Source organism: Notolepis coatsorum (assembly GCF_963971535.1).
Source record: "Notolepis coatsorum genome assembly, chromosome: 17".
NCBI lineage: Eukaryota > Metazoa > Chordata > Actinopteri > Aulopiformes > Paralepididae > Notolepis > Notolepis coatsorum.
Genome location: NC_140181.1, coordinates 18,597,395 through 18,624,159, shown reverse-complemented (window position 1 = coordinate 18,624,159; position 26,765 = coordinate 18,597,395). Strand labels below are relative to the sequence as shown.

The 26,765-nt window shown below is 43.2% G+C and overlaps 1 protein-coding gene across 3 annotated transcripts in view; it reads right to left on the bottom strand.

Annotated features, from left to right (window-relative positions):
- spats2 (spermatogenesis associated serine rich 2) overlaps positions 1-21,379 on the bottom strand; it is a 49,702-nt gene extending 28,323 nt beyond the window's left edge. Inside the window, exons 1-4 of one of the 3 annotated variants that reach the window (XM_084333782.1) lie at positions 21,331-21,379; positions 15,166-15,545; positions 12,669-12,742; positions 755-863 (exon numbers count right to left, since the gene is read on the bottom strand). In XM_084333782.1, the coding sequence (XP_084189908.1) occupies positions 755-863; positions 12,669-12,742; positions 15,166-15,190 (208 nt within the window). In that variant the 5' untranslated portion in view covers positions 15,191-15,545; positions 21,331-21,379. Of the gene's footprint in view, positions 1-754; positions 864-12,668; positions 12,743-15,165; positions 15,546-19,191; positions 19,243-21,330 lie in introns of those variants that run through there. The other 2 variants (XM_084333784.1, XM_084333783.1) reach the window with 2 other exon arrangements.
- Positions 21,380-26,765: the final 5,386 nt, after the last annotated feature.

Sequence of the window (26,765 nt, the reverse complement as noted above, 5' to 3'; positions counted from 1 at the left end):
AAATGACACAACGATGTGACGTACGGGGGACACCCTTCTTGTTCTATAAATAAACCAGGCACTTAAAAGTCTGGGTTCAAGGGCTTGAAAAGGATTCCATTCATGGATCTCATGGTTCACGGCCACAAAAAAAGAAAGAGTGACGAGGTCCTGCGTGCCAATAACACAGGCCTGACTTGAATGTGGCGGGCGAGAGGAAGTAGGGCAAAACTAGCGTACAAACTCCCGCCACAGGCATTTCCATGTGATTTAAGCCCTTAAGCACCATAGTATAATCAGTGCATCTGCAGCAAGTTTTTAAAGACCTTTTTAATACGAATTTCATGACCATACTAGCAACAAAAACAAATACATAGCGATACTGAACTTGCACACCAATTTAAATTCTGACACGCGACGTACAAGCTCTCACCAGACGCACCCGTAGCCCCGCAAAATAAATCAAAACATTTCATATATTTAAAATGTATTAATCTCCCGACAGCCCACCACCAAAGATTTAATACCTGTGCAAATTAAATTAGACTTTTTAATACCTTTTAAAGGTATTATGAATTGAATACCACGCCGATACCCTGATAATAATCACCATATCGAATGCAATGTAGCACACACACACACACACACGAAAAACACACTTTTGCCAAGACAAACACAACAATTATAAGATCATTGCAGGAATTATTTTTGGAAGACTTTGAAGTCCCGATAATTACACATCCATCGACCATGCCATGGGGCGGCGTGAACATACCTTCCAAGAAGGCCTGGACGGCCTTGTCTACGCAGCACTCAAAGTGTTGCAACACCAGAACAATCTCGTTGTTGCTTTTGTTGGGAACGACTGCTCTGACGGCAGCGATCTGAAAAGGACACGTAAAAGAAATACAATTGTAAAAAGGGACAGGTTCAACAAAAGGAAATTTTTCCACACTTGAATTCCACACGGCTGAAAGTAGAGCCACTATTAACAATTATTTAAGCAATCGATTCATCAGAGATACACGTTCATCCTGAATTAGATTAGAATTAAATGTATTGTCATCATGCAGCACAAGTAACGGAAAAAAAAATTTGGCATCCAACCAGAGTGCAAATATGACAGTAAAGTGTAGTAATATACAATGTACAGGTGATTCAACTGGGTATAAAATATATAAATTAGTACTACCGAGTAATAGTGCTAATCAGATGTACAGAGTTGTAGTATCAGTATGTACAGTGTTGCAGGTATAAAGACACTGTGGTAGTAAGTCATACTGGCCAATGAATAAATAAATAAAACGGAATATTTACATTTAGCCGAAGTTTCCTTGCGTTTTATCCCCCCCCCCCCATGGATTCACACTGAAATCGCTGAAAGTGTGTAGTGTTCCTTTTAACAGCGTCTTTTCGAAAGCATTTCTTTTGCTTCTAAATGAAATTATTCTTCCTCTTCTTTTGCATTTCCACCAGACTGGACACTTTTGAAACATTCAAATGTTGCAGACGAAGCGTTTGGACGCATCGATGAAGCGTTTGGAAGCATCGATGAAGCGTTTAGAAGCACTGATGAAGCATTTGGAAGCATCAATGAAGTGTTTGTTTATGAGCATCGATGAATCGTTTGGAAGAATCGATGAAGCGTTTAGAAGAAGCATCGAAGTTTCAAGTTTGTTTATTAGTTGTCACAATAAAATACATGTACCTTACGGTGAAATGCTTGGTTCTGTATGAGCCCCTGAGAGTGTGCTTCATACAGTAAAAAAGTAAGCCAATCAATGAAGCGCTTAGAAGCATCGATGAAGCGTTTAGAAGCCTCGATGAAGACTTTAGAAGCATCGATGAAGCATTTAGAAGCATCGATGAAGCATTTAGAAGCCTCGATGAAGCCTTTAGAAGCATCGATGAAGCCGTTAGAAGCCTTGATGAAGACTTTAGAAGCATTGATGAAGCCTTTAGAAGCCTCGATGAAGCCTTTAGAAGCCTCGATGAAGCCTTTAGAAGCCTCGATGAAGACTTTAGAAGCATCGATGAAGCCTTTAGAAGCATCGATGCAGTGATTTCTTTCTCCATAATAGTTTTGTTGAACTTTTAACATTGTTTTGTGAAAAACAGTTTAACAACACAGTTCTAAGTAAAAAGAGAAAGAAAAAGGACTAAAGAAAAAGACATGAAGCCGTTTCATCAACGGATTTCTAGCTTTTCTTTGACACAGTCCACGACTCCAAGGCTACGTTCACACTGCAGGCAAAAGATTTATTTGCTCATATGTGAACAGCACAAATTACATTGAATCTGATCTTTTCATACTTAAATGTGTGGTCCTGAATCAGATACAGGTCTGATCTTTTGCAATGCGACCTCAGTCTGAACAGTCATGTGACTTTTATGTCACTCTAGATTGACATTAGTCACAATTTTGTGTGACCAGTTCACACTGGAATCGGATATTGGCAAAAAAAAATTATGATGTGAACAGCCAAACAAAACAAATCAATCTGATATGAGCAATAAATCAGAATTGAGCACTAAAGCTTGCAGTGTGAACGCAGCCCAAATGTTTTCAAACCTATCGGAGGATCCCCAGACTTTAAGTTTTAAGAGTCTGCATCACCTCCATCTGAGTCCAGCTAGTTTAAGATGCTGCATCACCTCTTAACCACTGAGTCCAGCTAGTTTAAGATGCTGCATCACCTCTTAAAGGATAACTCCACTATTTTGGGAAATTAGCTTATTTAACATCTTCCCTGGAGTTAGACAAGAAGATGCATACCTTTTTTGTCTCTGTGCGTGCATTTTAGCTTTGGGAATAGATGCTCCGTTAGCATAGCTTAGCTTCATCACTGGAAGTGAGGCAGGACAGTAGCCTTACAGTGCCTTACAGTGTATTGCAAGGTCTGACATTGACCAAACTTGATATGCATGACCTTGGTGGGCTCTAGGTCAACTCCTGAAAAGGGGGTCAATGTCAGACTTTGCAATCAAAAGTTAGGGGGCTAATAACCCTTGCCATAATTTCAGTGCGCCCCTAACTTTTGATTGCAAGGTCTGACATTGACCCCCTTTTCAGGAGTTGACCTAGAGCCCACCAAGGTCATGCATTTCAAGTTTGGTCAATGTCAGACCTTGCAATACACTGTAAGGCACTGTAAGGCTACTGTCCTGCCTCACTTCCAGTGATGAAGCTAAGCTATGCTAACGGAGCATCTATTCTAGGCTGACCAAACGTCCTCTTTTGCCCGGACATGTCCTCTTTTCACGCCCTGTCCGGGGCGTCCGGGGGGGGTTTATTAATTCATCGAAATGTCCGGGGTTTCACTGTTTTTCAGTTTCAGTTTCAGTTTCACGGCCCTTTGCGAGCATCTGAAGGGGCTGCATTTTTCGCCGAACATATAAATTACCGAATTAAAGCGCTATTCGTTGCCGTTCGAATGCCATCTGGATCGCCAAAATCCGTGCCTCGGTTCTCGAGTTACATGCCGATATGTCAGGCATGCGACTTTTTACATGGCATTATCCAACCGGACTCCCGGAGAAGCATGCAGCTGCAGAGCCGCAGAGCCAGCAGCGCTCTCTGGGCCGCGCGCTGACGGCTGCGCTGTGAGGCAATAGTATCCAGCTGCAGGACGAGAGCACCAACACTCTCAGGACCGCAACACTTTAAGGACCCACACTTTAAGGACCCTCGCTTCCATTGGCTGATTTGGGTCACATGACCGTCCCACCCAATGGCTGAATTGGAGTATTGCACTGCGGGATTGATTGATTGATTGATTGATTGAAAACTTTATTAACAGATTGCAGAATGGGTACAGTACAGCTCAATACACACAATTGTTAAGGGGATGCAGACCAGAGAAAGACCTCAAAGCAGTACTGTTACATTTGTGACATACAGTAAATATATACAAGGGGGAGGGAACTGTACATTTATGATGAATTGAAAATGGGGGACCCTGATGTAAACAAGACTTGCACGATTTTGCGCGCCGCGTGGGAGCAAATTCGAGACACATATTCGGTTGCAAAAAGGTGTCCCACTGTCTCCTCTATGGCCGTGAATATTTTCACGCGGATCGGAATCACGGCGTGCCCGTGGCACACTTTACCGTTTCGGCGAGTTTATTCCACGCTATGTCCTCTTTTTTGGAAATCAAAATATGGTCACCCTAATCTATTCCCAAAGCTAAAATGCACGCACAGAGACAAAAAAGGTATGCATCTTCTTGTCTAACTCCAGGGAAGATGTTAAATAAGCTAATTTCCCAAAATAGTGGAGTTATCCTTTAACCACTGAGTCCAGCTAGTTTAAGATGCTGCATCATCACCTCTTAACCACTGAGTCCAGCTAGTTTAAGATTCTGCATCACCTCTTAACCACTGAGTCCAGCTAGTTTAAGATGCTGCATCACCTCTTAACCACTGAGTCCAGCTAGTTTAAGATGCTGCATCACCTCTTAACCAGCAGCGGCGCCAGATAATTGGCATTGGGGGAGCTAGATTGTTTATAACAGGTGCTAATGAATTTTAATACAACAAACAATAAACAAAATAACGGCATTCAATCATTCCGGGCTAATATAGGCTACATCATTGAAAATGCACGTTACTAAATGTTTAGCGTTATACACCAATGCAAGCACAAACAACCCAATAAAGCTCGACATTATATCGGGAGTCCGGGGTGGTAATCTGTAGGGCTGACCTTCGAAGCTTTTTTTGGCAATCGAAGCTTCGGGGCCGAGCTTCGATTTTAATTTGAAGCTTTTTTTTTTTTTTTTTATCTTATGTTGTGGGACTTGTACAGCACTTTGGTAAACTTTGTTGTTTGTTAAATGTGCTCTATAAATAAAGTGGATTGGATTAATGAATTAAGTAGCCCCTTTCGTGACTGTGACGCAGCCAACAAGGTTTCACTCGGCTGTGTGATTTAATTCAAGGTGGATCGCTGTTGTCGTTTGAACAACTTCAGATTTCATGGGAACTACCAATCCCCCAAATCAAGAATGTTTAAGATGAATGAAGTAAGATTTTGATTATTTGAAATATGGCCTGTGTAGACTAAACTATGCACAGAATTATGTCAGTCTACAAGGTCCGGATTCTACATGGTCTGGAAATGTAGACCTTGTAGACTCCACTACAGACCATGCATTTTTAAGAAGGGCTACTTCCACAAAAAAACAAAGAACTCACCAAAACATCTCAGTAGCACCTTATCTAAATGTTCTATTTCATATATGAAGATTCATATTTATTTATGTATTGCATGGATTTCTACATTTTATTTCCTATTTTGTTTATTCATCCCAGTATCTTTCTTTCTTATGTGTGGAATTCTACAAGGCATGTAGGTATGTGTTTGAGGATGATATCCTTCAAACAGGCAATAGTGATGATATAATTTGGGCAGTGCTGAGCTGGGTTACTTTCCTCCAGTGTATTTGTCCCCCGGCCCCACCCAATGGCCCCACGCACGCACAAAACTCGAAGTAAAAAAAATTTGAAAAAGAAAGATTTTTTTTAACTTTCATTTTTTTACATTTTTTTTAATGTTCGAAGCTTGTTCCATTGAACGAAGCTTCGAAGTATTTAAGACAGCCCTAGTAATCTGAAGCTTGTGCATAAAAGGTCACTCAGTCAGTGAAAAGTATAAAATAAGTAATATTTAAGATTTCGTTTCTACAAAGGGTATAGAAATATATCAGATAATGACAAAGTCCAACAAACCACAAGCACAAGGACAACGAAAACATAGCCTATATTATAATATGACTACATTTCTGACATGCACCATTCACGGTACCAGCCATGAGAGCAGTAGTCAAATGGGCACAGCGACCCGACATTAAAATGGGCTGGGCACAGCGACCCGACATTAAAATGGGCTGGGCACAGCGACCTGACATTAAAATGGGCTGGGCAAAGCGACCCGACATTCCAGTGTGTGTGTGTGTGTCTGTGTGTGTGTGTGCTGTTCACCACAAACCCCTGCAGGTGGTGAGGCGGCTGTGCTCTTCTCCTCACCTGCGGTCGCTGCATTTCAATGCCCACTGAAGCGCACTGGTCACTGGCACACTCCCAGATTGCATTCCACGTTTCAACGTTGCGTTTCTCAATGACGGCAGATATGGTAGCCAACGGTACCTCTTCTCGCCCGACTCCACTCTCAGTCATTATCCAAGTCTTCTGCCAAAGATGAAGCCTCCGCGGGCCTCGCCACTACCCCTTGTTGTTCTTCCTCTTCTTCTTCATCGTCCTCCTTGTCCTCGTTATCTTCCATGGTTGGCATCACAATGTCCTCCACCACGTTAGCATTTCCATTGCTGGAATTAGGAATGTGTGGATCTCCACCATCATCATCCACTGCTCTCCCTCGCTCCCCCCCCCCCCCCCCCCATAACAAAACGTAAAGCGGTCCATAATTTGCTTAATATAACGCACAATTTAATTGCCAAACGTATTGTATTTCACCTAAATGTCACCTAACTTAATCGATGCTTGTAATAACTGTCTGCTGCTACTAACTACTAAGTGTAGTGTTGTCACGATACTGGAATTTCGACTTCGATACGATACCTTGAAAAGTATCGATACTTCGATACCATTTCGATACCAAAAAATAAAAAATAAAAAATATATATATATATATTTTTTTTTAAACAAATTTAGCTTTTGTTGCTGGTTGATTCTCCTCAGCTTCTCTCTGGTACTATAAGAGAAGATAAATATAACACTTTTAAAACCCTTTGTTTATCTTTAGATCACACATTTAAAAATAACTGTTCATCTCACTTGAATCATTTTTATTGCAGATGCAGAACATGGTATTTTCTCAAGCAGACAGATGTAAACACTGTAATCTGTGTTGCATGTACCTGACAAACTGAACTGTTTGTATTACAGTTAGTAACAGTTTCGATTTTTATTTAAAGATAACGAGAGAGAGAGAGAGAGAGAGAGAGAGAGAGAGAGAGAGAGAGAGAGAGAGAGAGAGAGAGAGAGGCTATGCTCGGAGCATTTTAGTAACGTTACATTTTCAACAAGATTGCTGCTATTTAAACACTTCATGGAAACGGGGTAACGTTAACCTTATGTCGACTGTAGTATTGTATGACCTCGACATAACGTTTAAACGTTAACATTACTCCGTTTCCATGCAGTAATTATAAATGTGGCCAGCTAAGCTAAGCTAACGGAGCTAACGGCTAGCAGTAGCTAACGTTAGCTGGTAGCTGTAACGTTACTAACAACGAATCAGCTGTTGATATTATGCGCCATCAGTAGACAACGTATCATGTATTAAACTAGAGTTAATGGTTTAATGCTTCAGTCACAGTGACGTTGAAAGAGCAGCTGTCACGAACCTCTTTCATTTCTTTATGGAGATCCACGTTGGCACTGCTCTGTAACACCGCTTGCAAATAGCATTGGGGCATCTTTATCTTGTCCTTCGTTGTTTACTTGAAACCCGAAGTACCTCCAAACAGCACTTCTGCTGTTTTCTTTATCCACAACAAGCACAAGTTGCGAAGGCTCTGCATTTGCCATCTTCAGCTAAAATGTTTGTTTACAAACTGAAGACGGCTCTGTGAGGGGGAGGGCTGGACTCGGAGGAGGCGGAGGGGCAAGCGTGCTCTGAACAGCGTGTCAACAACTTGCGGTAGAACACTCGCCAGCTGGTACCGATACTGCAGAAAGTATCGGTATTTCGGGAAATGAGTATCGAAACCATTTTAAATATTCAGTATCGATATGTATCGATTTTTGACAACACTAAGAGAGAGTGCTTAGAAGTAGAAACTGGCGCCAGCTAGACGTTAACGTCAAAGTATGACACATGCAATCACACTTGCAACGATATTACGAACGAACCAATCAAATCACACAACAAGTGCGTCAAAGGTCAATGAACGGTCATCATCATCACTTGTGTAAATAAAAAATATGATTTAATAATTTAGTTTAGTTACATCAGTCAGTCCGATGTCTTCATATATTATATTTTTTATTTCATAAATATTTTTCAGCAAAACATTACTGGGGGGAGGGGGGGCTTAGAGGGGGCTGAGCCTTTTCCAGAGGGAGCTTAAGCCCCTGCTAGCCCCTCCCCCCCGCCGCCACTGCTCTTAACCACTGAGCCACTGCTGCATCACCTCTTAACCACTGAGTCCAGCTAGTTTATGATGCTGCATCACCTCTTAACCACTGAGTCCAGCTAGTTTAAGATGCTGCATCACCTCTTAACCACTGAGTCCAGCTAGTTTAAGATGCTGCATCACCTCTTAACCACTGAGTCCAGCTAGTTTAAGATGCTGCATCACCTCTTAACCACTGAGTCCAGCTAGTTTAAGATGCTGCATCACCTCTTAACCACTGAGTCCAGCTAGTTTAAGATGCTGCATCACCTCTTACTGAGTCCAGCTAGTTTAAGATGCTGCATCACCTCTTAACCACTGAGTCCAGCTAGTTTAAGAGTCTGCATCACCTCTTAATGAGTCCAGCTAGTTTAAGAGTCTGCATCACCTCTTAATGAGTCCAGCTAGTTTAAGAGTCTGCATCACCTCTTAATGAGTCCAGCTAGTTTAAGAGTGAAAAAGGATCAGTCTCTGTGCCAGCAGTTAGCTGAAGTTTAGTCCTCCATGAAGGAGGACCAGTCTACGTGCCAGCAGTTATCTGGAGTTTAGTCCCAGAGAGACTCAGTTTTTTTTCTAGCCATCGTTGGATCTGGCTGAACGTCCATTTCCAAGACCGCTCCAACAGCGTTTTAAAAAAGATTCCAGAAGTCCAGTAAATGGACAGGTGAGGACACTGCTCGATGCAGTGATTTCTTTGGCCATATTTCTTTTGGTCATCTAACTACTCAGTCGATTAATCGTGACATCCCAACAGCATAGTAGCGCGATTCTGTCTCGAGTGCAGCTCTGGGTGTAGAGTATCACTTAAGAAAAGGTCAAACCCTTCGTTGTCAGTTCCCTGTCATCCTCCGAGGCTAGGGTGCACCCGGGGAGCGTTACGCAAGCAGCTGTGAAAAGGATCTCGTTAGCCTATATCTTTATGGTTTTGATTACAATCTGTAAAAAGATAACTCCGATGTAATGTCAGTCAGTGTTTCCCCATACATTGATATTATTCATGGCGGCCCGCCACAGAATCAACATGACCCGGCTTGTTATTGAACATGTATTTAACCTCTTTAGCCCGAGCGGACCGCAGATGACATCATGTCATAAATCCATGTTTACAGACTGTATGGATTATTGTTGCGTTTTTTTCCCTTCCAAATGTAGCCGAGAGTAAAGACCCTATTAACCCTGTCAAAACAGCAGTCAGTGTATTTTTTTTTTTTTATCTACTTTTTCTCCCATTTTCAATTTTTCTCCCATCCCAATTTCGTATCGACCAATTCTACCCTCCCCTGTCTCGAACGCTGTTAGGCCATGCCTCCCACAAGCCGGCTGCAATGTGGACCAAGCAGCGGCGTAACTATGGGGGGGGGTCCCCGGGAAATGTCCCCCGCATGATTTCAGAATGCACTTATTGTCCCCCCCACGTTTTTACCGTCCAAAGATAATACATGCACGCGACCGCGGCGACCGCACGGCCAGCACTGTGACTCGCTACAGTACTCGTCTTTGCATAATAATAGCGTACATGTAGTACATGTAGTGATTGTTAATTGTACATAATTCACCCACAGAACTATCGTTAGGAACAAGAGTTCCGCCTGAACATTATACCTGGTGGCACTACCTGCCATCACAGGTCAGTCGACTGCAAGCAACGTAGCAGTAGCATGTTGTATTTCTGTGCTTAATAAATGCTATTCACTCTGCCTCGAGCCACTGTCTCCGACTCCCATCTCTCGCCACTACACTGGTGACCACCCCGACATTGGTCTCGCTGAAGTATCAGGGACCAAACCGAACATGGCCGTTATTCTTCGATTGCCGGAGTGGTTCGCTCAAACAGAGGCGCAGTTCGCCCTACGAAGGGTAGTGGCGAGGCCCGCGGAGGGTTCATCTTCGGCAGAAGACGCGGATAATGACAATGAGAGTGGAGTCAGGCGAGAAGAGGTACCGTTGACTACCATATCTGCCGTCATTGGCGGCAAAAGGCCTGGTGGTCCTATGGATTTATGCCCTCAAAGAGAAACGCAACGTTGAAACGCGGAATGCAATCTGGGAGTGTGCCAGTGACCAGTGCGCTTCGGTGGGCATTGAAATGCAGTGACCGCAGGTGAGGAGAAAAGCACAGCCGCCTCGCCACCTGCAGGGGTTCGTGGTGAACAGCACACACACACACACACACACACACACACACACACACACACTGGAATGTCGGGTCGCTGTGCCCAGTAACAGTTTAATGTCGGGTCGCTGTGCCCAGTTTAATGTCGGGTCGATGTGCCCAGTTTAATGTCGGGTCGCTGTGCCCAGTTTAATGTCGGTCGCTGTGCCCAGTTTAATGTCGGGTCGCTGTGCTGTGTTGTTTTAAATTGTAATCTGAGCGACCGCTGGCACTGACCACGCCCCCTAATCTGTCCCCCGCACCACTAGCAACAGAGTTACGCCACTGGGAACAAGCCTTGCATCACGTGTCCCCTCCGGTACACGAGGAGGCAGCCGTCGCATCTTTTCACCTGTACAGCGCGATCTCTCAGCGGCGAGGAGTAACGCGTGGGAGGCTCACGCTGCCCCCGTTGCTTCCTGATTCTGCTGCGCAGGCGCACCAACCGACCTGTAGGAGTCGCTGTCCACAACGTCCGATCCCCACCCATCAGCTTCTCACCTCCTAATACTGCCAATTGTATTAGTATGAACGACCAGCCAAGCTGATAGCAATGCGGAGAGCTGGGCTCGAACCCAGCGTCTCCTGCATTGGTGGCGAGCGCCTTGCCCACTACACCACCTAGCCGCCCCAGTCAGTGTATTTTCTCAACAATACGTTTGTTTGCCAATAGGGTTAAAGTGTTATTAATGAAATATCAGTTTAGGAATTGTATTCATATGCAAGCGAATTTTGACCGGAAATAAATCCGAGCGGCCATTTTGCTGTAGTCATTATGATGAAGGAAAGACGGAGCTTTCAATGAGCGTCGGAATTTCAAAAGACGACAATACCCAGGCACAGCAGTACAGCAAATTACTTGTGGAATAACTTTTTATTTCTCTTATTTTTCAAGGTTAACTACCACACAACTGAACGTTATTGGCATAGATTGGAGTGCAGTTCGTTTGTCTACTAGGGCTGGGCGATATGGCCAAAAATGATATCGCGATAACTAGGGATGTCCGATATTATCGGCCGACCGATATTATCGGCCGATATCGGCAGTAAAATGTGATATCGGAAAATATCGGTATCGGTAAAAAAGAAAAAAAAAAAAAATAACAACAATATTTGTTATATATATCCAGTGAAATTATTAGTTACCTGAAATTATTCCGTTTTTTGGGGGCGGAAACCCTGCATATATCGGTATCGGTTGATATCGGAAAAATTAAGAGTTGGACAATATCGGAATATCGGTATCGGTAAAAAAGCTAATATCGAGCATCCCTAGCGATAACGATATCGATAACAATATCATATCACACGATATCGATAATTACCGATAGTTATAATTTTATTTTTTAAACAACAGATGTATGTTTATTTTGCAGCAATTCTTTGTCGTTGCCACCATCTTTAGTGTTACATCCCCTCACACACTCCAGTTCTCAGGCTGCAGCTGGTTTGAAAGCTAAAGTAAACGGGCTTCTCTGCTGGCTGTGGCTGTAGATTTCATTCACGGTTCTTGCTGCACACACCTGGTGATACTAAATCCACATTGAACTCTGCCATTGGAAAGAGTAGATTTGGCCCGATCCATAGATGTGCAACTTGGCTATAATAATGTAAATTATTTTATTTATTTATTATAATTTTTTTTTATCTACTTTTTCCTCCTTTTTCTGTATTTTTCTCCCATCCCAATTTAGTCGTTATGCCAATCCCCCCCCCCCCCCCCCCCCTTCCTGGTCGTTGCGCGCATTTGCCCCCCACTTGCCGGTCTAGGGAGGGTTGAAGCCTATCACATGTCTCCTCCGATACATGTGGAGGCAGCCAGCCGCTTCTTTTCACCTGACAGCGAGGACTCTCATTGGGTGAGTGTAACGCGTGGGAGGATCACACTACCTCACCCAGATCCCTTCCTCTCTGAGCAGGCGCTCCGACCGACCTGTAAGAGTCGCTGTTTACAACGACCAGGACCCACCGACCAAGCCGGAGGTACCGCGGCAGCTGGATTAGATCCCACTGTCTCTGCGGTGGTAGGCAGACGCTTAGTCCGCTGCGCTACCCGGCCGCCCTTATAATAATGTAATTTATAGGCCTGATATTCTATAATAATATTTCAAATAGCATGTGTCCGGATGGCAGAATTCAGTACTGTATACAGAACCTTCTGAAAATCATCTTCCCTTTATTCATTTGCTTAGATCTTTTTGTACACGTGATCTCAAGAAGGTGCTGAATGAGCTCAGTGGCAGTTTTTCATGTCTGGTAATTTTTGGCATGGTGTTATTCACCGTCAAAGATGCAAAGAAAAATCATAATTTATATTCTACTTTGTTTCATCACAATTTACTCAAGCCTAGTAACAGACACAATAAAACACCAGGCCGTTTGTACGAAGTGCTTACCTTCTCCTTCATCCTCTCGAAGGTTCCTCCCTGGGACATGACCATCTTCGACTGTGTGTCGAACACCACTCCGTCTGTGAGGAGGAAGGAAGGCAAAGCGAGAAGGACACTTCAGCTTCTGCCGGGCCTTTTCGTCCCATTTGCAAAGACCAGACCACAGCATATCATTTGCAAAACAAAACATCCACATCATCAGTCTTCGGGCCAGGCAGTCACTGGCGGCTTCCTGGATAGAGTTTGATTTCAAGAGCCCTGTGATTATCTATGTCTAGATAGATCGCAAGCCATGTGGCTCTGAACCACTGAATCGTAGCGGTGTTTCAAACTACTGTAGAGACTGACGAGTGAACTTAACAAGATCCCCTCCGCATGTGTTTTTAACAGTTTAAAAAATGTTGAATAACAATGTTTGGTTTGTACACCAATTTATTTTAATACACTGAAAATGGTTTTGTACTTTTAACTCATAAAATAATTTGGGTCGCACCTAAATCGGCAGGGTTGGTCGGCAAACGGAACGAAACCATTTTTTTTGTTAGGCCTTAGTACCGTCACAGATATTAGTACTGTCACAGAGATTAGTACTGTCAGATATTAGTACCGTCACAGAGATTAGTACTGTGACAGAGATTAGTACTGTCTCAGAGATTAGTACTGTCACAGAGATTAGTACCGTCAGAGATTAGTACCGTCAGAGATTAGTACCGTCAGAGATTAGTACCGTCAGAGATTAGTACTGTCTCAGAGATTAGTACTGTCTCAGAGATTAGTACCGTCTCAGAGATTAGTACTGTCAGAGATTAGTACCGTCAGAGATTAGTACTGTCTCAGGGATTAGTACCGTCATAGATTCGGCTCATATTTTGAGGAAGTACAGAGAGGTTGTGGTCGGTGTGTGGTAAAGACACACTATGCAATTTGTTGTACATTGTTTCATGTACAATTGGCCAGTTTGTGATGCTAAATAATCCGATAAACCTTTGTCAATTCTGTGAATAAATACATAATTCCTGCTTTTTGCAGGTATTTTTTCTTCTTCAGTTACAGATAGCGTGGCGTATTGTAGATAAAACGTCTTGCCATATATCAATTATCACAGATATCGTGTATTGTGATAGTATCACTATCGAGGGCCAAGTTACTCGTATCGTCCCACCCCTACTGTATAGTCAGAGTAGTGAGTATCGTAAATTACTTGTATCGTCCCACCCCAATGTATAGTCAGAGGAGTGGAGGGGAGCTTTTAAAAAAGGTAGCCTACATGTTGACTATGGCTGTCAAAGTTAACGCGGTATTAACACACAAATCTATTAACGCCACTATTTTTTTTAACTCACAATTAACTTTTTAGAAAAAAATTATTCTTATTATTATTTAATTTTTTTATTAGACTTCACTCAGGTGTATTATTGATACTCTCATTGATACTATGTTTGTTTCTGATTCAAAGTGTGTGTGTGTGAAAGATAGAGAGAGAGGGGGGGGGGGGGGTGAGAGAGATGAGGAAGGGGCAAGAGAGAAAGAGAGCTGGGAGAGTGAGAGTGTGTGTGAGAGAGGGGGGGGGGCGGGGTGTGAATCCTCAGCCCTTGTGTGGGTGAATGTAACAAGTTCCTAACGTTTTCTTTCCCCTATTATTTCATGCACTTTATTCATTGTTTTAAATTATTATTAAATATTTTAATCGATTGACAGCACTAATGTTGACAGTAGCCATGAGACATATTTGCTGTACGTTAAACATTGTAGACAAAAGGCTAAGGATCACGATGCATGTCGCAGCACACTGGTGGGAGTTCAGATTTGTGCCTACATGCAAACAAGGCAGATCAGGGTACAGCGAACTCAGCTATGATGATAAGGCCTAGAAGACGGCTGTGAAAACACACAATGACTAATGACGTTAATCTACTTCTTCCAAGAACTCGACAGCCCCTCGGTCTCGAGGCATACGTCTGACCAAATGGCACTGGATGCAAGCTGGAGAGATGGAACACATCTGTCCCATAGCCGGAGATCGGCATTCAACTTGAACCGGCAATAACCAATGAGGGCCTAAATGTCTTTCCAAGAAAGAAGCAACTCAGAAAAAGGCAGGGTTTATGCAGAAGGAGCAGAAAAGCCCTTCAACCTCAGCTCAACAATCTGATTAAGAACAGCTGAGTGACTGTAAATTAAAAAAAAAAGCGGAAAAACAAAAACACATGTGGCACGTTTTCCTTTTCAGGAGTGACGACTGTGCATCCGAGAATGAAGAGTAGGTTAGGGTACTAACTCGGCACTAACAAGGGTACTAACTCTGTACTAATAAGAGTACTAACAAGGGTACCAACAATGGTACTAATAAGGGTACTAACATGGGTAGTAATAAGGGTACTAACAAGGGTACTAAAACGGGTACTAACAAGAAAAAAATAAAATCCCAGGCAGATATATTCAAATAATTATTAAAATGAAGAAAGCAAACATATGTAAGCCTATATAATCTTAACGTACATACCCTTTTGGCTGTTTTTCTTGGCCATGTTGAAAAATCCCTATTCCACACAGACGTACACGATAAATGATCCTTTTGTATGGACCCAGCAAGAAAGAAAAAAAAAAGAAAAACTGAAAATCAACAACTTCCAAAAACACTCAGTTTAAAAACCGTTTGTTTCGGACGGAGACTGCAAAGGGTAGCGACTTTCCCCCCTCTTTGGAGTTCTCTCTCTCTCTCGGTCTGTCTCCCCCTCTTGCTCTCTGATAGGATGCCAACAAAAGGCCCACAGCTGGCTGGCAGGAGGAGAGGTGGGGAAGAGGCAGAGTCAGATCAGGCCTCCTCCACTTAGGGCTGCAATTCAAGTTCTCTTCTCGGTTCTCCACGACGTCGATCCAATTCTGAGGGGAAAAGAAGAGGGGGGGGGGGGGGGGGGGGAATGCACTGCGTGTCACAAGAGGAGGAGAGCAGAACGTCATAAGAGCCAAAAGGTTTGGAGTAGCAACTTGACCAAGTCACTCACAGTCGACACAGTGGACAGGAATAATCGGGTTCGGCTAGTTAGTACAAGTGGCTCACATGGCTCTAGTGTGGGGTTTCAGTTAAAGTTTACTTGTATTCTTACTCATAGAATACATTCAGATTCAAATTCTTTATTGCCTATATTTATTTGCAACGTATAATATAACGGATGGGGCATACGGACCGTCATTTGCACCTTTTGTTTATTTTTATATTCAGATACAATTTGATTGCCTATATTTATATGTCTTTCTTTCAACTATTACCCTGCCTATACCTCCCATCCCCCCTCCCGCTACGACGGCCAAATTCCCCCCATGGGGCTCAAAGAGCATTGGGTTTAAAACGCTACGATAAATGTCCATAGACCGGCGTTGATCTTAAAAACCACAACAAAAGTGATGAAAAGTCCACCGAAAAGTTTTAAAACCGTTTCCTCCGACACAATAAAACCTACCATGGGAAAAGCGATTTCAACGAAGTACGAGTTACTCGTCTGGCACTGTGGCACACGCAGCAGCGACTTCCGGACCATCTGCGCTCGATGTTGTGTTTGGCAGCGGTGGGTGCATTTCAGTCTGGCTTATATATGGTGAAAACGCATCTTTGACTGGTGATGACTGTTTTAAGGAACGGCGTCAGAGCAGGGCCACGTGGAGGAGGCACAGAGCCGTTCGTCAGAGCAGGTCCATGTGGAGGAGGCACAGAGCCGTTCGTCAGAGCAGGGCCACGTGAAGGAGTGACGTCATGTGCTGGACGCAGATAACCGGACCCCTGTGGCCCCAGCATGCAATCCAGCAGTGTTGTAGTCGAGTCACTAAAGCTCGAGTCGAGTCTCGAGTCCCCAGGGTTCGAGTCTTGAGTCCGGGTAACCAAAGAAGAGCCAGAGTCGAGTCCCCATGTTACCCTAATCCGAGTCATCAAGGTCTGCCAGAGTGGACCTTGTATGTCAAGAGCTGACGTACAAAAAAAACAAAAAAAAAGTCTACATGTCACCATTTCAAATGGAGTTTATTTACTTTGTGACACAATAGCCAAACAAATGCACTAGCCATCAATATCTTATGGACTTATGCCAAATGATTAGGGCCTATAAAAAAAATACGATTTATCAATTAACAAGTCCGAGTCCTGATCTGCACCTTCCGAGTCCGAATGCAGTCAATGCTCGAGTCACGAGTCCTGGAAATCAGTCCTGGAATCGAGTACTTGTCTACAACACTGCCACTTAGACACTAAACGGATCCAAACAGAAGAATCTTAAGACCTTTTTTGTCAATACTCGATGTTCAACAGTGGTGGAAAGTATTTTTACTCAAATACTGTACTTAAGTACAATTTTGAGCTACTTGTGCTTTACATGAGTATTTGAATTTTAGGGAACTTTTATACTTTTACTAACTCCACTACATTTCAATGGTAATATTGTACCTTTTACTCCACTACATTTATCTGAACCCATCAGTTAGTACTAGTTACATTGAAGAAAAATATTTTGCATAGAACACGTGGCAAACATGCATGAAGATTATACTTTCACATTTGTAGCCTGTCGACTTCGAGAGGACGTAATCAGAGCTGCATAACCGGACCACATACCACTTTAACATAACCTTTAAAATCAGAGCAGCATAATGACCACATACCACTTAACATGCCCTTTAGAGGTCAATGGATTAAGGTTGAATGCTCATACCACTTTAACATAACCTTTAAATCAGAGCAGCATAACTGGACCACATACCACTTTAACATGACCTTTAGAGGTAATTGGATCAAGGATTGAATGCTCCCAAGCACTGGAATACACAAACGCCATGTAGAATGCATACTTTAGATACTTAAGGATATTCAATAGAAAAATACTTCCCAACTTTTACTTAAGTAGAATTTTGGAGGACTTTTACCAGAGTACTTGTTTATACATTTAGACAGAAAATAAATAGGAATACTAATATAGGCTATATTTGACTGCATGTAATCAATTTAGTCCTATAATATAACTATATACAGTATATCTATACTGTATTGGTAGCCATTAGCCAAAGATAGCAGTCCAGACACAGACAGCTGCTCTGTCCAAAACAGATTTAACCATAGTGCTAAACAGATTAGATCAGTCTACTGCTAAATAACTGCCGATATTAAGCATTTTGCCAACAGGCCTATAACTTTACAAGCAAAAGTTACACCAATTAAATTCTCCACTAGACAGCATTCCATGTTGCTGTGGTTTTCTAGACAAGCCCATTATGTGGGCAATATCCAACAATGTCCTTATTCTAAGCACAATGCTAATTCTTTGTGTAAGACAAATCATTTTAATTTGTTTAAAGTTGAAAGTCAGGGCTGATGAGCAGGCCGTGGACAGGTACCTGTGGTCAGCATGGCTGATATCTGTGGTCAGCATGGCTGATAAGAAGGCTGTGGCCAGGTATCTGTGGTCAGCGGGGCTGATAAGAAGGATGTGGTCAGGTATCTGTGGTCAACACATGGCTGATATCCGTGGTCAGCATGGCTGATAAGCAGGTTGTGGCCAGGTAACTGGTCAGCGGGGCTGATAAGGCTGTGGCCAGGTATCTGTGGTCAGCATGGCTGATAAGAAAGCTGGTATCTGGTCAGCAGGGCTGATAAGAAGGCTGTGGCCAGGTATCTGTGGTCAGCGGGGCTGATAAGGCTGTGGACAGGTATCTGTGGTCAGCAGGGCTGAGAAAAAGGCTGGTATCTGGTCAGCAGGGCTGATAAGGCTGTGGATAGGTATCTGTGGTCAGCAGGGCTGATAAGAAGGCTGGTATCTGGTCAGCAGAGCTGATAAGGCTGTGGAGTGGACAGGTATCTGTGGTCAGCGGGCTGATAAGGCTGTGGAGTGGACAGGTATCTGTGGTCAGCAGGGCTGATATCTGTGGTCAGCAGGGCTAATAAGCAGGTGAGGTATCTTTGGTCAGCGGGGCTGATATCTGTGGTCAGCAGGGCTAATAAGCAGGTGAGGTATCTGTGGTCAGCGGGGCTGATATCTGTGGTCAGCAGGGCTAATAAGCAGGTGAGGTATCTGTGGTCAGCGGGGCTGATATCTGTGGTCAGCAGGGCTAATAAGCAGGTCAGGTATCTGTGGTCAGCGGGTATCTGTGGTCAGCGTGGGTGATAAGGCTGTGTCAGACAGGTATCTCTCGACACTAAATTACACCCATTTCTTTACTAAGTGAAACAACCCTGAGCATTCTACTCCTGTTGTCATGAGCTTGTCTGATCTCCTGTCAAGTCATCCATGGTCTCTTCTTGGCTCTCTTCAGATGTGGATGAATGAGGGCCATGTCATAGCATGCAGAGACTGTCATTTTTTTAAATCGACAAATACAACAAAACAGACCATTTCCAAGATCTGTACGGATACAGACATGTACCGAATTATAAAACTGGGGATATTTGGAAGGAAGTGTCTCATTTTCATACAGTCTAAAGTACATGGGCGGACGGATCAATCTTGAAACATAATCCTATCTATCTAGCCCCATCTAGCCTGACCACCTTTTCAGGATGTGGAGACGTTTCATAGGCTGGCTGCATGCGGCCCCGTTAGGTTTCCATTTCTCAGCCGGGAGGCGGGAGCTGTGGAGAAATGGAACGACACGCAAAAGGCACACGCCCTTCTCATGCTCTCCTCGCGTGTCACCGTCCTGCACTGCATGCCACCACACCTTTGCATACGTCAAAGTCGCAGACCCGCTGCCAAAAGAGTGACGCTGCAACCGGTAACTGTGCAGTGAGTGAGTGACCGGGACACGTTCTGTTTATCAAGAGGGAGGGTGCTTGAATCTCCAAGTAGCCGGCCTCAGGTGTACTTGTGTTGTCCACTGACGCAAACCATCAGGGCACACACACAAAAAAACTGCTGATAAAAAGATTGTGACTCTGAATACCAGGTAGCCTAACAACTTGGGGTATCTGCGTGTAAATCCTTTTTACATGTCTGTAGTATACTATATATCCATATCTGTACACATCCCTTACCTACTCTTTACTAGTTACAATACTGGCCAGTATTACTTATTACCATAGTGTCTTTATACCTGTATCACTGACTGTACATATTAATACTATATCTATACACGCATCCCTTACCTACTCTTACTAGTTACGCTGCTGGGCAGTAGGACTTACCATAGAGTGTCTTTATACCTGTAGTGTATCACTGTACATATTAATACTATATCATATCTATTATCTAGTGTACACCTTACCTACTCTTACTAGTTACACTGCTGGCTAGTATGACTTACTACCATAGTGTCTTTATACCTGTATCACTGTACATATTAATACTCCAACTCTGTACATACATCCGATTAGCAGCAGTATTACTAATTTATATATCTTATTTTATATTTTAATCAGCTGTACATTATATATTACTACTGCACTTTACTGTTACGTTTGGAATTTATTTTCATTGTACTGTACTTGTGCTGAATAATTCAAAATACATTTAGCTATGGAATTGTCAAGGGACCTAATTTTACATCAAGGGACATCGACCGTGTAGAATAAACACACTGTATGGTAACCAGCAGAAATAAAACTCCCAATTCTCAAAACAAGGATGCCGTGTCATTCATTCCCCAATATTCATAGTCAATTCCATCCTGGTTGGAGGGAGGTATTATATTATTATCATCACCAGCTCACTACTCGACAATGAGCAGTCAAACAATTCACATTTTGGTATTGGCAGTTTAATGAGTTCATTTCATTCCATATTAAGTTAGCCATTTCTGTTAATAACTCAGTATTGAAACGGCAGGCTGCAGCTAATGACCATAGATACCATAATCAATGATCAAATGGCCAATTGATTGATTGAAAACGTTATTAACAGATTGCAGAATGGGTACAGTACAGCTCAATAGACAATACACACAATTGTTAAGGGGATGCAGACCAGAGAAAGACTTTCGTCTCGTTTACATCAGGGTCCCCCATTTTCAATTAATCAGGAAATAACTTATAATGTTAACCACATATTTAGCCAAGACGCAAGATTAGTCTCATTGCTGTAAGAACTAAGTTTAGCCAAAAGAATATCGGCTGTTAGTAACAGTGTTACCTAGCAGTGCTTTTTACAACAAATAAAAACTAACAAACGTTACCATTTAGCCTTTACTAATCACGACCATAATGTCTGAGAGCGTATACGTGTTAAGTACTACAGCTTAATTCCTTGGGATGTTACCCAAGTAGTTTAGTAAACGTGTGGGTGTCTAGGTCCGAAGGTTTAGATTGGTAACGTTTACTAGTCAGCTAGCTGCAAATGGCTAACATTATATTGATAAACCTTAAATTAGCTTTTTTGCTAACGTTATAATATATATTTCCAAATAACAAAGACAACAGGTACAACGACTTAACTGATTGCTATGCGCATTATCTAGGAATCGTCAAGCATATTATTGCTTGGCTTTCATGATCAATTCTCTGTTCTAGGTGCCCTGCGCGTTAGCTAGCAGCTAACGTTAGCTCAGCTATTATCAAGCTAGCACAAATCGGATTGATACATTTGCTTATTTGATATATTTGCAAGCAGGTGTGTGCATAGTGTTGAGGATGTGGGCTGCTGTGTGCATTTTGCAATGAAAATCTAACAGCTGATTTGGGAAAATAGTACGTTACCTCAGCTCTCCCACCGTCCCAGCGTCTTCTCAGGCAATGATGTTACAAGTCGTCTGCCGTGGGCAATCTTTTCCTCAGTCAGAATCCTAATGGGTTGCCAGCGCGGCTCAAACAATCCTCTTTTTAAGGTGTGTTGGGAAAAAAATCCTCCTCCGTGGCTCTCAAACTGAGGGGCCGACCTCAGTGAGCTGTCACGGCACGGGGGGCTTTGAGATGAGAATAAGAAATGATTGAAAAACGTAATTTACAGAATGCTTCAATCACGAAACATCAACACATAGGCTAGTTGGTGGTCAGTGCCATACAGACATGGAATCTGTGATGGAGGTGGTCAGTGGATACAGACATGGAATCTGTGATGGAAGTGGTCAGTGGATACAGACATGGAAGACAGCTGTGATGGAGGTGGTCAGTGGATACAGATGTGGAAGACAGCTGTGATGGAGGTGGTCAGTGGATACAGACATGGAAGACAGCCGTGATGGAGGTGGTCAGTGGATACAGACATGGAAGACAGCTGTGATGGAGGTGGTCAGTGGATACAGACGTGGAAGACAGCTGTGATGGAGGTGGTCAGTGGATACAGACATGGAAGACAGCTGTGATGGAGGTGGTCAGTGGAGGGACATGGAAGACAGCTGTGATGGAGGTGGTCAGTGGATACAGACATGGAAGACAGCTGTGATGGAGGTGGTCAGTGGATACAGACATGGAAGACAGCTGTGATGGAGGTGGTCAGTACAGACATGGAAGACAGCTGTGATGGAGGTGGTCAGTGGAGGGACATGGAAGACAGCTGTGATGGAGGTGGTCAGTGGATACAGACATGGAAGACAGCTGTGATGGAGGTGGTCAGTGGAGGGACATGGAAGACAGCTGTGATGGAGGTGGTCAGTGGATACAGACATGGAAGACAGCTGTGATGGAGGTGGTCAGTGGATACAGACATGGAAGACAGCTGTGATGGAGGTGGTCAGTGGATACAGACATGGAAGACTGCTGTGATGGAGGTGGTCAGTGGATACAGATATGGAAGACTGCTGTGATGGAGGTGGTCAGTGGATACAGATATGGAAGACTGCTGTGATGGAGGTGGTCAGTGGAGGGACATGGAAGACAGCTGTGATGGAGGTGGTCAGTGGATACAGACGTGGAAGACAGCTGTGATGGAGGTGGTCAGTGGATACAGACATGGAAGACAGCTGTGATGGAGGTGGTCAGTGGATACAGACATGGAAGACAGCTGTGATGGAGGTGGTCAGTGGAGGGACATGGAAGACAGCTGTGATGGAGGTGGTCAGTGGATACAGACGTGGAAGACAGCTGTGATGGAGGTGGTCAGTGGATACAGACATGGAAGACAGCTGTGATGGAGGTGGTCAGTGGAGGGACATGGAAGACAGCTGTGATGGAGGTGGTCAGTGGATACAGACATGGAAGACAGCTGTGATGGAGGTGGTCAGTGGATACAGACATGGAAGACAGCTGTGATGGAGGTGGTCAGTGGATACAGACATGGAAGACAGCTGTGATGGAGGTGGTCAGTGGAGGGACATGGAAGACAGCTGTGATGGAGGTGGTCAGTGGAGGGACATGGAAGACAGCCGTGATGGAGGTGGTCAGTGGATACAGACATGGAAGACAGCTGTGATGGAGGTGGTCAGTGAATACAGACATGGAAGACAGCTGTGATGGAGGTGGTCAGTGGATACAGACGTGGAAGACAGCTGTGATGGAGGTGGTCAGTGGATACAGACATGGAAGACAGCTGTGATGGAGGTGGTCAGTGGATACAGACGTGGAAGACAGCTGTGATGGAGGTGGTCAGTGGATACAGATGTGGAAGACAGCTGTGATGGAGGTGGTCAGTGGATACAGACATGAAGACAGCTGTGATGGAGGTGGTCAGTGGATACAGATGTGGAAGACAGCTGTGATGGAGGTGGTCAGTGGATACAGACGTGGAAGACAGCTGTGATGGAGGTGGTCAGTGAATACAGACATGGAACACAGCTGTGATGGAGGTGGTCGTTGAGGTGTTTATCTTGTAAGTATTTAGGGTGATACTTCCATACAAGCAAAACTTTAGGGGACGTATCACAACCGCTCTGTTTGAAAGCATATTGAAAGAAGAAATGGCTCTCTCACACCTCCTCCTCCTCACCCCCATTATCATTCACCTCCTCCTCATCACCATTATCATTCGCTCATGAATTAGCCTCCACTGCACTCAACTAATACATTAAACCATGTGTGGCAATATTATCATGTCATTATAGATCTGTGTTGAAATACATATTCTATCATACATATTCGACGAGTTTAATATAGGTCAACTAGCAGAGCTCAAAGACACTAGGGCCGGGCGACAGTCTGGCTGATGTTCTTAAAACAACCTCAAGGGCCAGGACAGATAGACATTTCCAAGTAAATCACATCTTGTTCTTTTCTTGTTTAATCTTGACTCCGGTTTGTCTCAGGGACGAGGAACCCTCAGACCTATCTTCTGTTTTTTATCTTCTCTTCTATGTTAACAGCTTTTGGATGCTCTTGCCAGGAATCCCGATGAAGAGTCTGTTACAGTGGTCCAGTCTTGAGGAGACAAAGGCATGGACAAGCTTCTCTGCATCTGACAGGGTTAAAGTGGGACGGAGTGTTTCGATATATATTTTTTAGGTGATAGAATGAGGTCTTGCAGAGGTGTTTTATGTGGATTTTGAAGGTCAGGTGGGGGTCAAATCGAACCCCCAGATTTGTGACTGAGGGGGAGAGGGGGATTACCTGGCCGTCAAAGGTGAGATGGGATATGGATGAAGACTGAAGCTGGTGAGGGGTGCCAATGAGAAGTGCCTCGGTTTTTTTGCTGTTTAGTTGGAGGAAGTTGCTGTTGTATCAGAGCATTATTCATCTACTAGTTGTATCATTCACAGCATTATTCATCTACTACTGTTGTATCACAGCATTATTCATCTACTACTGTTGTATCACAGCATTATTCATCTACTACTGTTCTACCAGTGTTATTCCTCTACTACTGTTGTACGAGAGTATTATTCATCTACTACTGTTGTACCAGAGTATTATTCATCTACTACTGTTGTATCACAGCATTATTCATCTACTACTGTTGTATCACAGCATTATTCATCTACTACTGTTGTATCACAGCATTATTCATCTACTACTGTTGTATCACAGCATTATTCATCTACTACTGTTGTATCACAGCATTATTCATCTACTACTGTTCTACCAGTGTTATTCCTCTACTACTGTTGTACGAGAGTATTATTAATCTACTACTGTTGTACCAGAGCATTATTCATCTACTACTGTTGTATCACAGCATTATTCATCTACTACTGTTCTACCAGTGTTATTCCTCTACTACTGTTGTACGAGAGTATTATTAATCTACTACTGTTGTACCAGAGTATTATTCATCTACTACTGTTGTATCAGAGTATTATTAATCTACTACTGATCTGTTACAAACAGGGCCCCACACCCAACCTTGCGGACCCAAACAAACCTCAATAAAACAGGACATCACACACCCAACCTTGAAGACCCAAACAAACCTCAATAAAACAGACGCAGACCTACACTGGGGTACAGAAGGGGCCGATCCCCTGCTGCAGCCACAGGACAGGAACCAAAGGCCTCACTGAACAGAGTGTGTACCGCTGTCTGTTAGTGTGTGCTGTTACTGTGTGCTACACATGTCACATATAAGGTACATGTACATTACAGTGAAATGCTTGGTTCTGTATGAGCCCCCTGAGAATGTGCTTCAAACAGTAAAAAAGTCAAAGGAATAAAGTCCAACCACTATACAAAATATACAATATACAAACTAAAGTACAAATGAAGTACAAATGCAAACAATGAAGTACAGAATGCAAAGTTTTTTAAATGCAAAAATTAGGTAGGGATGTAGTGCAAATATATTAGTAATACATAGATACAAATATGGTGTGGTGTTAAAAAGTGTTTACTTTTATTTAAAGGCTCTTTGATGACCCCCTATACGGTACATCGTCGAATACAAGGTTGACTATTAAGTATCTTTGCTATGATCAACACAGAATTCCATTCCATCCCTGAGCATGACCCCCCACCCCACCTACCCAACCTTAATGTACAGTTTCTTCCCCCTCAAATGTATATACTCTCAAATGTACATAATGTATATACTACTCTCTTTTTAGAAACTCTGTCTATTAATCAGAGTTTCCAACGTTTCCAAAGGGTCTATATATGACAGGCGTTGTACTCTCAAACAGTACTGTATATTTGTAGATCTGGTATGTCATAAATGTCTGGATGTAGCAGTACTGTCTATCTGTATGTCATGTATGTTATGATGAATTGAAAATGGGGGACCCTGATGTAAACAAGACGAAAGTCTTTCTCTGGTCTGCATCCCCTTAACAATTGTGTGTATTGAGCCGTACTGTATTGTACCCATTCTGCAATCTGTTAATACAATTTTCAATCAATCAATCAATGCCATGGGGCCAGGGTGTTGAGCAAATGAGAATCAAACAAGTAAATGCTTTGTGCAATGCAAGTAAACGACATTTTGACTTGTCATAGATGGGTAAAACATTGGTGTAGCCATAGATACATAATAACGAATAGATAGTTAATTCATGATTCTATCTATGATTACAAGTAAAAAATGTCTGCTGTGAGATATAATTTTCGGAGCGGTTAAAAGTTTTTATAACCTGGCAACCCAATGATCCACGTCGTCATTTCCGAAGAAAAGGAAAAAGAGAATCGATGTGGCGCGCTTGTTTTCTACCCGGGTCACCCCGTTTATTTATTTACCTGTGAACGATCGGAGTTAGACATCAAACGCCGTTTCTGATGTCTCTATCGTTCGTTCGTTCTATATATTATACATCACCCAAAGTAGATAGGTAATGTTAACTGTTATATTCATAGATATATATATCTATGGTTATATTGCGATGAAATATCTTACGGAGGAAGCCAGGGTTATCGCTAGCTAACGACGAAAAGGGAGTAGGGTCCAGCTGCAGCGCCGGCGAATCCTCTCACTGGGCAAGCCTGTGTACAGAGAGAGCGCGCTGATTGGCGGAAAGTACGGAAGTTTCTCGAAGTACTCAGATGTGCATGCCATCTAAGAATGAAGTGAGCGTGTGTTATTGGAATGATTGATTGATTGAAAATTTTATGCTTAGAGTTTATCTTTAGAGCAGGGCGATAGACCACCAGCCCTGATTCCAAACTCTAAGCATAACCGACTTCGAAAGAGGGCCTAAGCATAACCAGTTCGAAACAAGGCGGACATTAATAAAATGTTCAATCAATCAATCAATCCAATAACACACGCTCACTTAAAACAGCGCAGGTTCGTGGCTGCCACAGGCTTGCCCAGTGAGAGGATTATCCGGCGCTGCAGC